General features: G+C 39.6%; 1 protein-coding gene across 1 annotated transcript in view; it reads right to left on the bottom strand.

Moving 5' to 3' along the window:
• LOC126298468 (dedicator of cytokinesis protein 7) overlaps positions 1 to 14727 on the bottom strand; it is a 241019-nt gene that overhangs the window by 205719 nt on the left and 20573 nt on the right. Inside the window, exon 2 of the mRNA XM_049989801.1 lies at positions 7669 to 7756. Coding sequence (XP_049845758.1) covers positions 7669 to 7756 — 88 coding nt within the window. The remainder of the gene's footprint in view (positions 1 to 7668; positions 7757 to 14727) is intronic.

Here is a 14727-nt window from a genome sequence, read left to right as displayed (position 1 = left end):
CAGGAAAATGCCTAGCTAACACAGTGACAAGCTAAATTAGCAGAGACATAAAAGGAGGGGCAGGGAAACTGGCCAGATCTGGGTAAAATCTGAATGCTGGATTAATTACTGCTGGATGATAAACTGGGCAGCCATGGTAAGGTTGCCAGACAGATTCCCAAACATGTTTAGAACAATGTCATGCTGATTTCCTACCTCCACCTCACAAACATACAAACAGTGCAAATACAAAAATACACAGAGTGAGTTCACATGATCCACAAGCACATAGTGTGAAAGACGTTCCTGTCTTTAGGATTGTAATGGGAAAATACTATTTATTCAACACAAACTATAGTTAATTACACCGTGTAATCATTAACTGCAAAGACACACTATATCTCATTCATTTGTTGGAAGTTCAGAGACAAAATGTATCATACAACTTACTAAGTCAGCTCCCCCTCATCCCCAAGTTTCAACGATATTTGCGGTTGAAGCAGAGGTGGCACCCAGAATGAGTTGAGATTGGAGGTTTAGTCGAAGATACAGATTGTGAAGGCACAAGACCAGGTACATATAGGTGGATATAGTGTAGTGTCGCAGAATAGTGAAGAGTTGGAAACGTGGAATATTGTCAAAGTTTCATTGCCTAAGCCGAGGGCCAGAGGCAGTACATTAGCCAAGAGGTAGAAGGATTGCACATTTCGGAATGTGTCGTCACGCAGGGGCAATGGCCTGGTTACACACAGCAAGCGAGAGAGAATTGCTTAGCACGCGGGTTTGTGTTAGACGGAGACTTTCGTAGAGTGCAAGACAGAGGTATAGCGTCAGCTGTACTGCATTTCACAACTTCGCGTAAGTATGCCGCAACAACATGTAACTCTGTCGCAAGAACACCTAAGGGGCGAGTAAGACAGATGAATCAGCAGTATAAGTGGAACGAATGCAATCATTACAAAAGAGCATGATGTCAGGACGTCGCTCGTGGTTCCTTTAAATACGCCAGCTTTGATAGCAACAAGGCACTCGCACTCGCAGTTAGACTTGCAGTTAGATGTGTACTGGGTCACTGCATAGCACTCAGCTCGGTGATAGACATGTTAATCTTAATTAAGGAAATGTTGCAGTAAGGGCGGCCCATCCAGCAGCAGACGTGAGGGGACAGTACCAGCTCTAGTCCTCTCTGCTGCCGCTGTCCATCATCAACCCAGAATTACCAGACATTGCGGCAGACTCGCTCGCCACCAATGTTGACCACATCAGTGAGCCGTCGTCGAGATCGTGCGGGGCCTACGCCCTGTGCATCCGCCATCACAACCGGGTGAGCCAACGACGCTGGGGGACTGCGGCCCGTTCTGCCCGTCCACCGCGGACAAGCCACCAGGAGGAACAGGGAAGAAGACGGGGTGGGATAGAGTACACTCCACACTACGAAAATGCCTCTCGTGCCGACATCACCAGGACTCCAACCCAAGCCTCTACGCGCAGTAGCTTGCTGCCCGCAGCCGAGCCGCCGCCCAGCCAGGTGCCGCCAGCCATGCGCGCCCAAAGTAAGGGCATTAATCTGCTACGTCACGGCATGCTGCGCTGCGCTAGCAAGACTGCACAGCCTGGATCTGGTGTCATCGCCAAGCCACATGGTACTCGGCAGGAATAAAGGTGTTCTGAATTAATAATGTTTCTTTGGAATTTCTGACGCTTCTACAGCCATTTCCTAGCATCCTGACAACTGGAGAGGTCACCGCTCGGTCATCCAGTCCACCGTAGGTGACCGGGACCACCGGGGCGCCTACAATAGGTAGCATGTCGATGTTACCTGATGGTCCTGAATTGGTGAGACTCTTAGTTGGGTTAAAGGCTGGCTTAAGTCTGTTGACAGGTAATGTGATGGAAGAGCCACTGATGTCAACATTGAATGTTCTATAGTAGTGCCAATACCGTATGTGGGCCATCGTACAGCATTCTCAAATGGCATTACGTCATACGAAAACATGTTTGCAGGACTGTAGGTCATAGAGAACAGTTGGTTGCTGGTTAGAATATTCTTTTCAAACAGCCAGACAAATATGTGAATCTGTAAGCATATAGCAAAGTCTGAAGTTTCAATAATATTATTTGAATCTGCAAGAGACTGATGACCTCAGAAAGTAAGTCCCATAGTGCTCAGAGCCATTTTTTTTAATCTGCAGGAGAATCTGAAGAGATTCTGGTCATATGTAACATACACCAGCAGCAATGCATAATCAATATCTTCACTGCACAATAACAATGGTAATGTTACAAATCCAAGTGTCAATGAAGTGGGGTTACTAAACACAGTTTTCCAAAGTTCCTTTGCCAACGAAGACAAAGTAAATATTCCAGAATTCAAATCAAGAACAGCTATCAGCCTGAGAAACTTAGAAATTGATTTTTCTTGGCACAGTGAAGCAACTTGAATCACTTAATAATGCAAATCTCCCAGCACAAACTGTATACCAATTAGTTTACTTTCAGAGTATGCTGATATAACAGTGCCATACTTAGCAGTCAGTTGCTAGCTGAAAAATCTGTACCCAAAGACTGGAAAGTTGCACAGGTCACACCAGTACTCAAGAAGGGTAATAGGAGTAATCCGATGAATTACAGACCCACATCTCTGACACTGAACACAGTTTATAACATTCTACTGCATATCAAACATTATGAACTACCTCGAAGAATACAGTCCATCTACACATAGTCAGCATGGATTCAAGAAATATTGTTCTTGTGAAACACAACTAGTTCTTTATATGCACGAAATAATGAGTACTATCAACAGGGGATCTCAAACTGATTACTTATTTCTAGATTTCCACAAACCTTTTGACACCATTCCTCACACAAAACATCAATCAAACTGTATGCCTATGGAATGTTGTCCCAGCTGTGTGACTGGATTCACAATTTCCTGTCAGAAAGGCAACAGTTTGTAGTAAACGAGGGAAAGTCATGAGGTAAAATAGAAGTGATATCTGGTGTTCCCCAAAGAAGTGTTACAGGTCCTCTGTTGTTCCTAAGCTACATAAATGATTTAGGAGACAATCTGAGCAGCCCTCCTTGATTGTTTGCAGATGATGGTGTCATTTACTGTCTGGTAATGTCATCAGAGGATCAGAATAAATTGAAAAATGATTTAGACAAGATATCTTTATGGTGGGAAAAGTGGCAACTGACTATATATAAAGAAAAGTGTGTGGTCAGTCACATAAGTACTAACAGAAATCCATTAAATTTTGGTTACACAATAAATTCCACAAATTAAACTCAATAGCTAGGGATTGCAATTATGAACAGATTAAATTGGAAGGATCACACAGAAAATGTTACGCGAGAAGGTGAACCAAATACTGTGTTTTATTAGCAGAACAGTCAGAAGAATCACCAACATTCTCCTCTGAATGTGCCCACCTACAGAGGAAGAAATGAGAATCATAATAAAATAAGAGAAATCAGTTCTCGCATGGAAAAACTTGTGCGTTTGTTTTTTTTTCATGCGCAGTTCGAGAGTGGACCAGCAGAGAAATAATCTGAAGGTAGTTTGATGAACCCTCTGCAGAGAAATGAGTCATCTTTGAAAGCCATTTGGGAGGCCCAGTACAAAATAGGGATGCCATCAATCCATGTGGTGTTGCATCTAAGTGAGGCCTTTAATTGTTGATGCAGCAATTCCCCAAGACCATTTGTATCTGAGTGGTAGGCACAGGTGTGAATTTGGTTGATGCCACACAATGCTGAAAGTGCTTTAAAAATATATGATTCAAACTGATTTCCCTGATTGATAGTGATGCAGAGGGATACGCCAAAGCATACAATCCACTTACAAAAGGAGGTAATTGCTGCTGTTGCATCTTTAATTCGATAGGCTTCATACCAAAGAAAGAAACAGTCAATCACAGTCAGGCAGTATTGATATCTTCCTCATGGTGGTAAAGGTCAAACATTGACAATGTGGACATGTTCAAATTGTTGACTGGTTGGGTTGATAGTATCAAGTGGAGCTGTAATGTGTCTAGTTATTTTTTTGTGGTGAAAGGTATTGCACTGGTGGACAAATTCCTTGTAATCCTTCTTGACATTTGGCCAAACAACTGCCTTTTTCACTATACACAGAGTAGCCCTTACTACTGGATGAGAGAGGAAATTACCTGCTGGCACAAATCTGCTGTAATGAAGGGTCATGCTTGTGAGATTGATACATCACAGTACAGTGATATTTTAAAATACGGTTTCTGACTATATCAAGAGCTGTAGCCTGACAATGTTTTGAGGAATGTTTTTAGTTTGTTTTCTCCTTCCTGGGTATTGGTAAGTTCTACAAAGTCAAGTTCCCATGCAACGGCATCAGCTGGTCCATTCCACAGTAAATTGTGCGGTTAAGTCAAATGGCATGGTGATGCCTCACCTGGCTTCTGATAGAAGGCAAACACAAGTGGCTTACGGACTCTGAATGCGGCATGCAGCACAGAGCTCACAGTCAAATACTGGCCAATCTGCTTGTAAAGGATTTTATTCATTTTTATTTTATTTTATTTTATTTTTTACTGAATAAAGCCATGGGTTGCCAGTTATGTTGTAAATGTTGTAATACAGCTCCAGTGGCAGTTGTTGATGCATCCATCATAATTGTGAGAGGTGCTTCAGGGAGAGAATGACCTAATAATGCAGCCTCTACAATGTCAACTGTCACTCTTGCAAAGGATGCTTCCTTTTCTTTAGTCTGGTGCATCATGTCTCCAAGTTTAAGTGAAACTTCTAGGAATTCATTGATAAGTGCTGCCAACAATGAAGAACTGCACACAAAACAGCACTAAAAATCTGTCAAGCCCAAGAAACAGTGTAATTCGCATATTTGAGTGAACTATGGAAACAGAGAAATAGCATCCACTGTCCTGCAGCATCAGCATTACTTGTGTGTTGATAAGGTACTGTAAAAACTTTACTTCTGTGACTCCAAAGACACATTTTGATGGGTTAATTACTAAGCCATATTCTCCTAGTCTATTGAACATTTGCTGTAGGTGTGGTAGATGTTCTGCTTTTATGGACAACACATTACAAACACATCATCAACTTAGACATATCAGAACTCTAAGTCTCTAGTTATTTCACCTACGAAGTGCCAGAAAGTCTGAATGGTATGGCACTGCACAATCTGAATGGTTTGCAAACAGTAGTTTTGGGAATACCTTCTGGGGCAGTGGATGTATGATAAAAGGCACAGATGAGATCAATTATGGAGAAAACTTTCTTGCCAAGAATGAGCACAGCAAAGTCTTCTGTATGTGACACAAGGTAGCAATCAGGTATCATTCTGATATTAATTTAACAAGTCACCGCAAGGGTGCTACCTATTGGTGACAATATGGAGTAGCAAGGCCCAGCTACTGTCTAAAGGGCAATAGATCCCTTGCACTAACATGAAATAGCACTCTTGCTTTGCAATTTTGACTTTGGAGGCAGATGAGGTGGCCACGAATGGGCTGGTGGTTCCCGTATGGTGACAATGTTACATACCGTTGAATTTTTACCAGTGCTGGAGCAGGCAATGGATGGATAAATGCAGGTAATTAACAAAGCAAGTCATTAAATGTAAATCACCAGCAGTCACTTTCATACCAACAGGGTTCCAGAATGAGATTTTCACTCTGCAGCAGAGTGTGCACTGAAATGAAACTTTCTGGCAGATTAAAACTGTGTGCCAGACCGAGACTCGAACTCGGGACCTTTGCCTTTCGCAGGCAATGTCCCGAGTTCGGGTCTCGGTCCGGCATGCAGTTTTCATCTGCCAGGAAGTTTCACCAACAGGGTTATTGGCATGGCACAAGGTGTCAATGATTTGACAACTGTGTGACACAGTCAAGCATCCATTGATGGTGAAGATGTGGGGGGATGCTGTAAACTAATAAGAAATCTGCTCCAACAGCTGGGTACAGCAGGTCTGTGACAATGTATCTTCGTATGAATCCATATTGAAAATTGTAGTTTAGATGTAAAATGGCAAGGGCATAGGTCTTGGAATGTCCACTGGCAGCATGCAGATGATTGCCTTTGGTATTTCACTCTGCAAGATGAGAAGAAGAGTAAACCGAAGTTCCTACACCTGTACCAATGAGGAATTATAGCTTAGTAAAGTGCTCTGTTACGAGCAGATGACAGCTGCCCAGACTGAAATCGGCCACTGCTACTACTCATTTCCAGAGGCATTTTCCCTGTCACAGGGTGGTCAACACGGCTGACCTGCAGCTACAAATCTTCTGTGATACTGACAGCCTGGTGGGTGAAATGCTTGTTTTTGCTGAAAGAGTGTCACCATCATGATGCTTGTGAGGAGTGCCATATTTGTAGAGCTGCACCTTACTTAACTAGTTCAGTTACTTGTGCTTACAATGCTTCCAAAGAACTGTCTGTCCTGACAGAGATGGTTGATGCATTGGGAGAGACATACATCTGACTATTCGGTCAGGTGTTTGAGCGAGATCATTGAGGTTACCAGTGCAAACTGTATTGCCTGTGCATCTGCAGGCAAGATAACAGCCACATATTCCATAGAATATTGTTGTTAACTGCAGTCCCTGCCAGTGTGCAAAAAGGACAAAGTAGCTGAGATAGTGTGCAGTTATTGAGTTCTTCAGTGCAAAGCAATTTACCAAGTCGTTTGGCTTCTGACTGCAACAAGCACATTATAAGCACATGTTTGAGAGGTAAACTTTTCAGTGCTTGTCAGTGAAGCTAGGATACCTTGTACTTCCATAGCCTTTTATTTGCTAAGCGCAGGGACCACATAAATGAATTTAGTTTTGTCCGAGGTGACGTGGCCCAAGACAAATTGGCTCTGAAGTTGGGTGAACCGCAATATAGGATTACCTGACCAGAAGAGCACGGCTTTTACTGCAATCAGACTAAGGAACATGTTTTACCATTGATAAGGCAGTGCTTGCACGACTATATGTTAATTGTGGTAGGCACAGATTGTGCGATACAGTAAGTTGTTCACAAGTAGTCCTGCGCAACACAGTTGATGCAAAATTTTACATTAGACATATTTTATCATTTCTGCATGAGATTCAATTTGTCTGTGTGTTATGCAATCTTTATGGCACATGATTCGGAAACTTAGGGTCACCAAATGTTGTGTGGAATCAAAATTTGTTCCACACAACATGTAATACTTAATTGCATTGCATAATCACAAAATTCAAAAAACATCTGTACATCATTCATTTGTTTGAAGTTCAGAGACAAAACAAATAAATCAGTGTGTCTATGTGACAAACAACATGTATCAGACAATTTACTGCCCACACACTAAAGCATTATTTTGATTCCAGGCAGGCCAGTCAGTCTCAGAGATAAATGACAGATCAAAAGCAACCAGAGAGTGATTAACTATAGATGTTGAAACTGCAGGGTAATGCTGACAAAGTACAAAAATAATAATTCTAAGTTATCAAATAAAATAAGGCTTATATGAAAATGAAAACAGTGAGAAACATGGCCTCTTCTCTCTCTCTCTCTCTCTCTCTCTCTCTCTCTCTCTCTCTCTCTCACACACACACACACACACACACACACACACACACACACACACAGGAGCAATCTGAAGCCAAAGTATAGCACACCATCAATCGTAGCTAAAACACTAATATTAAAAGATATACTCACCGAAGAGAGCGATAAGAGATTCTGATTCTTAGAATCCTGACTGTAAGATGATGATGCAATTTGCCTTCTAACTTCTGCAGCATGTTGCCTGTAATTAAATGGATATCTGGTGAGTTTCATCAACTTAGACCAGGGGATAGTGAAAAATTAACACCACAGAGTAAGGTTCCAGCATTAATTATGTTATAATCACATATTTTACTATGGACATCTATACATACTATAAATTGAAGTATCTTGCAGTATTTTTCTGTCTGGGTGTGGAGCCTCATGTCGGGAATTACTACAGGCATTTTGATATGGGGGCAGGTCACTAGTTGTTTGCAATCATAAACACATGGCTGTACACCTATGCACAGATTGTCTTTAACAATAACTTAAATATTTTGTATAGTCTCCTCTAGCTACAATGCAGCCTTGCACAATCAGGCATACAGACTATCACAGAGGTATCAGATGTCATGTGGAGAGATGGTGTTTCACATTGCTTTCACATTTGTTGCAACTGGTTAAGGGCTGTCACAGGCAATGTAGAATTGGCTACATGTCATCTCACACATACTCACTGTTAGAGAGATCTGATGATTTTGAAGGCCTGGTGAGTTGATGAACTAACTGGAGCACATGTTGGGTAACATTAAAAGGGTGAATTCTGGTCCTGCAACCTCAACTAATAAAAAAAGGGTACACCAATAATTATATGCTATGGCTCTCTAGAGTTAGTCCTGTGCATTACTACGACACTTGATACCAACCAATTTGTGTCAGAGTCACCATGTGATAGGTGAATAAGTACTCATGTGCTGCCCATGTGATATGTGTATCCATATGTTGCGACTGTCACGAAACAGCACGACAAGAAAGTGCACTGTCTTTGTATCACAGACACCAATACTGATGCTTCATCTCCAATATGTTTGGCAATTCTCCTGAACAATCATACATCCTCCTACTGTCCCACAATACAACACGGTTGTAATCCAGTCAATTGCATGAACTGTGCTTGTCATCATCCTCACACGTCTCTAATGTTCACCAACCCGTACAATGATCCCAACAACAGACCACTCTTTTAGCAACACTATTACAGTAGAAATGGGCAAAGAAATTTCATGCTGAAAATGTGCTTTTTACTCCATCGACATTGAAGTGCTTTGAATTGTTCAGATGGACTGCAAGATTGGACTGTAAAAGCATTAGGATGAAAATTGTCTGTGTCCTTAGAAGGAACGAGCCTGGAATTTGGGTTTAGTGAAGGCACAGAAAACACAAATTTGAATTATCGATTTGGGATTTTAACACAGCTCTTCACAAAAGCCAATCCAGTCCCTTAACCACAGTATCACCTTACTTTGTAAGGAAAAGACCAGAGCTTAACCTCTCATTAACAGTGACATCAATACACAGAGCACTGGTTCAGTTTGTTAAGGATGGGGAAGGCTATGCTAAACAAGTCACCCAGCAGTCATCTAGAGCTATTTACAGAAACCACAGTAGACTTCAATCAGGATGGGAAGACCCATGACTAAAGATTGCTTCTTTATCACTGAGCCATCATGGACAGTGAGGAAAAGTTGACCCGATGAGTTGAATAATGACAATAGAGTAAATGTGTACTCCTGAAATTTTTGGATCCCAGTTGTAAGATGGATCTTGTGTAACTGAAGTATAAGCAGTCCAACCAAATTATATTTTTCCTGCCACTACTGCCATACTATGTCATAAAATATGGAACAGAACATGTCGGTAGTTTTAAGGAACACAGATTATGTTTGTATGAACCGATTTCTTTAAAATGACACACACTGTCATTTCTTTGAATCACAGGATGAACACAGAGCATTCGGCAAAGTATAGAAACAATACAGCCACAAATACTAAACAATGATTTCATGGATGATGAAGGACAAAGGAGAAGTATCCAGCTCCTCTATGTTTCCTGGAACTAAAATGTTGGTGGTGTTTGTTAATTTTTATTGTTCTTAGTTTCAAACATTTGAAGTGAGACATTTGAGTTCATCTCAAAACTAAGGCCCAGAAACCCCACCAAGAACCTACACTTGAAAACAGTGCTTCTTGATTCGGGTTAACTAAAACACCACTGAAATTAATTCAAGTGTACCATCCAAACCAAGTGCTACCATTACAATAAACTTCATCAGTGTGCAGATTACTAGACTTTTAGTTCTGACAACAATGCATGCTGCAGTAGTTTGTAGAGTGAGTTCTATATTAACCAATGGTCCTTTGCTATATGAGTCAGTGATATTGTGGTATTGGGTAATCCAGTGCCATTTAGAAAGTATGCCAAGATATGGGTCTAATAAAAGAGTGAAGGTAATTTATTTCTCTCTGTGGCATGTTAATAACAACAATTCTATCAAAAAATATTTGCACCAGAGATATTGGTTGACGCCATATAAAATAAAAATCACTCTCTATAACTAAACAATAGGCCCAACTTACTGCAATGCGGTGGTCACAGCAATTTCCCATGTGGTCTCTCCACATTATAGTGATAATCTCTAGTCTCCACAGTGTACCAGTGCTCATCATCATTTTGGGAAATTTAAAGCATTTTCTATGAAAAAATAATGATGAAAAACAGAGAGTAATGTATTGTGCTTGTTTGATGGAGATGTAGCAAAACTGTCCAGACAGACATTCAACTGGATTTTATACAGACCTATCTATTTTCCAGGTACCTAGCACAAGAGAGTGTGAGAACAGTGACAGGAAATTACAGCACATGGACAGCAAAATTACTTATGCAAGAACAGTTCATACAGAACACAGCATGAGATACTTTAATGGATTTACCTTTCTGATTAAAATTGATCCAAAAATTTAATTGAATTAAACACTTATCCCAATTAACTTGTGATGAATGTTTATTTTAACAAAAGAAACGTAATTGCAACATGATCTTGTCTAAAATGCCTTGAAGCCATTAGATATTATACACTTTAGAATTTGAAACACACTGTGACCACTGTGATATAAGGATAGCATTTCAGGACTAAAGGAAAACAGTGTAAATATGGCTATGGGAAACCCAAATTACAGATTATCCACCACTGAGCAATACCCAAATAAAATGAATACTTGCAGTATAGAACTGGAAATTACATCAGCTGATGCAGAAACAAACAATGAGTAAATGTGCAATTCTGGAGTTTCATATTTTTGTACCTCAACACCTTACACAGAGAAACTATACCATACTGCTTTCTCATGAATTTTCTTCTAATTAATGCATCACACAAATAACTAAATGTCAGCAGTTTTGTGAAGTGCAAAACTTTGCATTTATTTATATAGAGATAGTTGCTATCCTTCATATCAGAGTAATATGTTATCAAAATCTAATTGGATATTGCTGTCAATTTTAATGGATAGAATTTCCTCATCAATAACTGCACTTTTTGTGCAAAACTTGGAATTGCAACTAACACTTTAGCTAAAACATTAATGTATAACACGAGCAGCTAAAGTCCAATTACACTCCCCCGGGAGACAGCAGACATTGTTTCAGTGTCTGCATATGACACTAACAAGTATGTATTTTTCTGTCAGGAATTTTCTGATATAGTCACAGATCTGGTTAGATATCCCATAAGCACATACAGCATCAGTGTGGTTCTGAATTAAAAACTTTTTATGAGTTTAAAAACATCAAATCAACCTGGTTTGCTCTGTGTATAAATTGTGGAACTCATACCTATTTCCATTGAGAATATAATCTTTTGGTCCTGGTAGTGCATAATTTTTGAACTTGGAATATGTTACAGTATTCTACTACAAACAGATGTGAGTGATAACAGATGATGGTTCTGTTGATTAGTCCCCCCCCCCCCCCTCCTCCCCAACAAAGTCTCCCTTCTTTCTTTTTTGCAGATTTCCATGTCCTGTCATCACTTTCAGTGACAGAGAACACATCTCTGCTCAAGCTATCTGCAGTAAATCGTTGTCAACAGTTGAGCAAATACACTCAAAAAGTCTGTGAATAATTTTACATGGACTCATTACTTATTGCTACAGCACTTATCTTAGTAGACGTACAGCTATTGAATGATGACAACATTTTTGATTTTGCTTTTGTGAAGGAATGTTTAAAGACAGAATTTAAACTTTTGCTTCTGTTTTGGTATCTTATATTTCTTCCTTTCTCATCTCAATGACAGCCCTACCATTACCAACATTTCTTGGAGTTTTGGGACAGATTCTGTGATAGTATTTTGCTGTATAAGTTATTTAAGGCTTTTTGTACTGCCCTACTTGTATCCGAACAGATTTCAAGTAATATCTTCCATTCTCTGGATTTAAGCTTTGTTTTGCACCTACTATGATTCAAGTGGTTCTAATCACTATGGGACTTAACATCTGAGGTCATCAGTCCCCTAGACTTAGAACTACTTAAACCTAACTAACCTAAGGAAATCACACACATCCATGCCCAAGGCAGGATTTGAACCTGTGACCATAGCAGCAGCGCGGTTCCACACTGAATCGCCTAGAACCGCTCGGCCACAGTGGCCAGCGCACCTATTATGTTGTAAGTTTTGTTTCCTAGGAAGCTTCCTGACATTGTCAGTACATACAATAGGATCTCTGCCATTTTTAATTATTCTGCTAGATAAACATTTTTCTATAGCTTGGTGAACTTTGCATTTCAATCCAAGTCCCTACACGAACAGATGAGAGGTCGGTCTGTTGCCAACAAGTCTACTTTATTTCCATCTCTTGCAGTAGATGTTATCCGAGGTCTTCAGATATGAATGTTGTACCACTCTGCATGTGGTACAGCTGTACACAAGTTACTAGTAGATCCAAACAGAATCCACGTGGAATAATAATGGACAGGAACCTGTTCTGTCCAGTCAGGTGTGTTTAAATATCTAGTACCTTTACTTTCAGATCCCTTACGTGTTGCAGTTCACTGCATTTTTCACCAAATGTGAGAACCAGTGGCATCAGCATACTTTTGAAATTAAGGTTGACATCTTTCAACTTTAATACAGAAGCATTAACCCATTAAGTACCAGTGTCCTATTTTGAGGACAGAGCACATATTTATATATAAATGCACAATAAATGATTAATTTGCAACTATTACTGTTCTACATCATTTGTTGATGCTTTTTATAACAAATGTATGCTTACAGGAAATTAAAAGCAATAAATCCTACCATTAATTGATTATTGAATACTAAGGCACACTTTTCGTTATTACAGGTATTTACTTTATCGACAATTTAGTAATATTTGAAATATGTGGCAAAGATCTTTTTTGTGATTATTTATAGTCAACAATGTGTCTTTTAAACTACTTGCAATGTTAGCTCAATTGGAGTTATATTCATTGTTTTCCATTGTTATGAAATTTGGTGTACTCGAAATAGGACACTGGGACTTGGTGTTATCATTTCAGTTATTTGTATTGCTGCATGTTTGAATATGAAACTCTGCTACTGCTGATGAATTTTCTTTTTAGAACGTGGTAATTCTACCCGATTTTGTTGCTGGGGTAAGTAATGACCCCTCTTTTATGTTACCCATTAGTAAATAAAACAGTTCCAAATGGACAGAGGTATTTACACATTCCCTTTTCTGTAGTTGGTGCTATGGTATTACTCTTTCATTTCACTTTATTTTATTTCATTTCATTTAATATAGGTTATAATGGCCTTCAGATGAGATAGATACCTCACTAATGAAGAAATAATAAACAGTGACGCATTCTACACTGCAGTGTCAGACGATCAGGACCATATTGATATCACCGTATGTCCTCCTGAAGTAGACTGTGTGACCAACGAAGAAGAAGGTCCATATGACGTTACTGGAACCGACTGCGTTGAAAAACCTGAGAATCATTGTGTATACTTTGACAATTTCTTCACTAGCAGAGATCTTCTGATTCATCTGAGAAATTTGGGTTTTCGGGCAACTGGGACTGTCAGAGAGAATCGAGTTGGTGACTGTGCACTACTGAGCAGCAACTAACTGAAAAAGACAGTTCGAGGAAACTATGACTACCAGTTCCACAGGAATGGTGAAGTCTTATTTGTTCGTGGCACGACAACAGATGTGTTACAACTGGTACAAATTTTGACAAAGTTGAATCTTTGGGAGCAGCTACGTGGTACAGTAGACAAGCAAGTAAGAAGACACAAGTACAACAACCTGCCATTTTGAAGTCGTATAACGCGTACATGGGAGGTGTTGACCACCATGACTGGTTAGTTGGAAAATATGCGACAGTAATTAGAGGGAGAAAAATGGTACTGGGTCCTATTTACACGTATGCTGGAAATGGCCCTTGTAAATGCCTGGCTCTTCTACAGACTAGTACATGGGAAAAATGCACTGGATTTACTAGATTTCAGATGTGCAGTTACAGTTACATACCTGAAATTGGACACTGGAAGACCGAATATTGGATGTTCAATGGAATAGCCATCTAGTTGGTTGAGAGTGATACCAGACATCAGGTTTGATGGAATTGGTCATATGATTGACAAAAGAAGCACGCAAAGAAAATGTGTAAGAGCTAAATGCAATGGTAAGCCAAAAACATACTGTGTTAAATGCTGTGTAACACTGAGTGTGAAGTGTTCTTTACCATTTCACAAGAAATAAATAGTTAAGACTTCAATAGAGTTTAGTATGCTATACGATACTGTTAGATCCCAGCGTCCTCTTTTGAGGACGGCCATTATATCAGCATGTATGAATACTCTTTGGCTATTTTTGTACTTATTGTGGTTCATACAGTATGTACATTATAATTAAGGAATAAAAAATTCAATTAAAAAATTAATTTGGGACTTAATGGGTTAATAAGATAAATGGAATTATTAAAAATAAACATTTCTTGGAAAGCATTCTAAAAGTGGTAGTTCCTAATGCTACTTTCAATCTCTCTCAAGTCACTGCAACTGACAAGCAAAGGTTGTGTACAGGCACAGTTAAGTAATGGAGTGAATACACGTCTGGACTCTACATCGCAAATGACACACTGTTAATATCCACAGCATAGAAAATCAACCTTAAAAA

Source organism: Schistocerca gregaria, chromosome X (genome assembly GCF_023897955.1).
Source record: "Schistocerca gregaria isolate iqSchGreg1 chromosome X, iqSchGreg1.2, whole genome shotgun sequence".
NCBI classification, from domain to species: Eukaryota; Metazoa; Arthropoda; class Insecta; order Orthoptera; family Acrididae; genus Schistocerca; species Schistocerca gregaria.
Note: the sequence above shows the minus strand (reverse complement) of the source record. Positions and strands in the feature narration are given on the sequence as shown.